This window comes from Egretta garzetta, unplaced genomic scaffold (genome assembly GCF_000687185.1).
Source record: "Egretta garzetta isolate BGI_Z169 unplaced genomic scaffold, ASM68718v1 scaffold32, whole genome shotgun sequence".
Classification (NCBI taxonomy): Eukaryota; Metazoa; Chordata; class Aves; order Pelecaniformes; family Ardeidae; genus Egretta; species Egretta garzetta.
This window is the reverse complement of record NW_009259035.1, coordinates 2,966,427-2,969,421: the sequence shown is the minus strand read 5'-3', so window position 1 is coordinate 2,969,421 and position 2,995 is coordinate 2,966,427. Positions and strand designations below refer to the sequence as shown.

The window sequence follows — 2,995 nt, the reverse complement described above, 5'->3', positions numbered from 1 at the left end:
ACGACAGGAGTGGCTGAGGGAACTGGGATTGTTTAGTCTGGAGAAAAGGAGGCTGAGGGGAGACTCAGCTGAAAGGATGTTGTAGTGAGGTGCATGTTGGTCTCTTCTCCCAAGTAACAGGAGATAGAAACAGAGGAAAGGGTCTCAAGTTGCATCAGGGGAGGTTTGGATTGGATACTAGGAACAATTTCTTTACTGAAAGAGTGGTCAAGCATTGGAACAGGCTGCCCAGAGAAGTGGTGGAGTCACCATCCCTGGAGGTGTTCAAAAAACCTGTAGACGTGATACTTTGGCATATGGTTTAGTAGACATGGTGGTGTTGGACTGATGGTTGGACGTTATGATCTTGGAGATCTTTTCCAATGTTAATGATTCTGGGATTCTAGAATCTCTCCCATATAAACTTTTATCTCAAATCAAAATGTTATTTATCAAACTTGTTTCTACAAACAGCTTAAACAGAACTCAATTTGTGATACACAGTGGACTCTTCTGTTCCCAATTCATACTCCTGAAAACTCAAAATGATTTTCAGAAAATCTGCTATTTATTTATTTTTAATGAGATATATGAAAGTGCTAACATACGGTCCTTTAAAAGAGCTCAGTCACTTAGGGATCTGAAGGAGGCGAATTAAAATTCTCTGCTCTGGGGTAATACTCAATATAATATAATCACTGATAACATAATATTACACTTTATCTAATAGAATCATTAGATAATAAGCACTTCTAGAACAGCCTGTCATGTAGTTTTATTCTGAGAAAGATCTGTCCACACAAGGTCACCTGCAGCACATCAGTACCCTACACATCGTAATCTTCCCCAGGAAAACATGGGGCAACACATCACACCAGCACTACATACCTTCAGCCTTCTGCATAACACCATAACCTAGAGGAAACCAGTGTTAAGAACTGAGGAAGACATCAAGTGGAAAAATACATTATGCATTTCCAAATGCAGTGCATACTGAGTATTGCGCTGTGATGTCACATTTCCCACCTTCAAATTTATCTAAATTTAAGAAAACTCTATATAAAATGCTTGAGTCTGTCCATATTGGCACCTCTTTATCTCCTCTAACCTGAGGTTACACTATGCATGAAATTTTCAAATGCTTATACAGTGTAATGGAGCAAAATTATGAAAGTTTGGAGTTGATATTTCAATTTCAGCATGAAAAAGAGCAATCCAGATAATTAAGGAAGTGATTTTAGCTCTTCAATTATGCCTTGCACACAAAACATCCATAATTTTGGGAGTGCACTGACTACAAAATTCAAGTTGCCTGTAACCAGGAGTGTCAGAGCAAGGCAGCCACTTCCATTCTGGACACTGTGCCTTTTTTTGAGTTTCTGTGAGGGTACCACACACTCACCGACCTTCATATGACCTCAGGAATGATGCTCATACAATAAATCACTTTGTCCAGCAAACACAATTTGTTATTTTTATTTCGAAACACATGGCAGCCAAAATGTTTGCTCTTCTTTTGCACTACATCCAAGGTTGGCATAGTGTGCAAGTTGCCGAAACTAGGGCTAGGTACATCACATAACCACTCTGAGAGCAGACCTGAGTTCATTTGGGACAACTTCCTAAATGTAGATAATTTCAAATCCCTGAAGCAGATTTGTCTGAACAGCATTTTTCCCTCCCCCTCCTCTTCCTTGACATGCCTCCATATAACCTTCTTTCTCTTTTTTTTTCAGTCTGTCAACAGGTTGGCATCAGGTGTTCTTTCTACTAACAAAGGTCAGAAATAAAGAAAATAAAATAAATGGGATGCAGCTGTATCTGAGGACAACAGGTATAACAAAGAGTACCAGAGCAATTATAACTGTCATCTTCATTTTAAAAGGGACCTGAGTCAGGAACTCATCATAAGTAATGAAACATGAAAATTAAAAAGTGTCCTCAATTGCTCTTAACTCTTAATTTACGTTTTAACATTGAATACAAAATATAGAGTTTTATCAGTAAAAAAAGTAAGCAAAAGCTTAACTCTCTCCTTTTTACCAGGCTGTACACAATGTGCTTCAATTTTCCCTGCAAGAGTAGCCCTTCATTGTGTTATATTTACTTCTATAATGCTCTCATCACAGCAGTATCCATCCATATTTACATTCTGTTTCAGCAACACCTGCTCTCCCGGAAAAAATAAAAATCATCCCTCTATTCTCTGCAGCACTTCATAAGAGCTAGGTTTGAAGTACTTTAGTCAGGGACAGAAAAGTAGTTCTTGCTACTTGAAAATTTCTGCAAGAGCTAATAAAACCTGGAAGCAGCACAGCAAACAAAATCTGAAGTTCAATACCAGCGTATCAGTGTAGGGATGCAGCCATGTGAAGTTCCTTTGCTTCAACAGAAGGAAATCGCAATACTTCATCATCTGACAGCACCTTTTTTTTTTTTGAAGCTCTTATGTGGTCTTCATGGCACTGAGATTTGAGTGGCTAACATATGTTGCACAATTGTGCCTGTCAAAGGACAAATTTTGGCTCAAGCATTAATGTATTTATTCTCATAGAATCATAGAATGTTTTGGGTTGGAAGGGACCCCTAGAGGTCATCTAGTCCAACCCCCCTGCAGGGAACAGGGACATCACTAACTAGATCAGGTTGCTCAGAGCCCCGTCCAACCTGGCCTTGAATGTTTCCAGGGATGGGGCCTCCACTACCTCTCAGGGCAACCTGTTCCAGTGTTTCACCACCCTCACTGTAAAGAATTTCTTCCTTATATCCAGTCTAAACCTACCCTGTTTTAGTTTAAAACCATTACCCCTTGTCCTGACACAGCTGGCCCTACTAAAAAGATTTTCCCCATCTTTCCTATAGGCCCCCTTTAGGTACTGAAAGGCCGCAATCAGGTCTCCCCACAGCCTTCTTTTCTCCAGGCTGAACAAGCCCAACTCTCTCAGCCTGTCCTCATAGGAGAGGTGCTCCAGCCCTCGGATCATTTTTGTAGCCCTCCTCTGGACCCACTCCAACA

At 40.2% G+C, this 2,995-nt stretch overlaps 1 protein-coding gene across 2 annotated transcripts in view; it reads right to left on the bottom strand.

The window, feature by feature from the left end:
• The window catches only part of CCSER1 (coiled-coil serine rich protein 1), a 643,608-nt gene that overhangs the window by 65,309 nt on the left and 575,304 nt on the right, over positions 1-2,995 (bottom strand). Inside the window, exon 11 of one of the 2 annotated variants that reach the window (XM_009634846.1) lies at positions 1,070-1,087. The exons of the other annotated variant lie outside the window; for it this stretch is intronic. Coding sequence (XP_009633141.1) covers positions 1,070-1,087 — 18 coding nt within the window. The remainder of the gene's footprint in view (positions 1-1,069; positions 1,088-2,995) is intronic. 2 annotated transcript variants of the gene reach the window in all.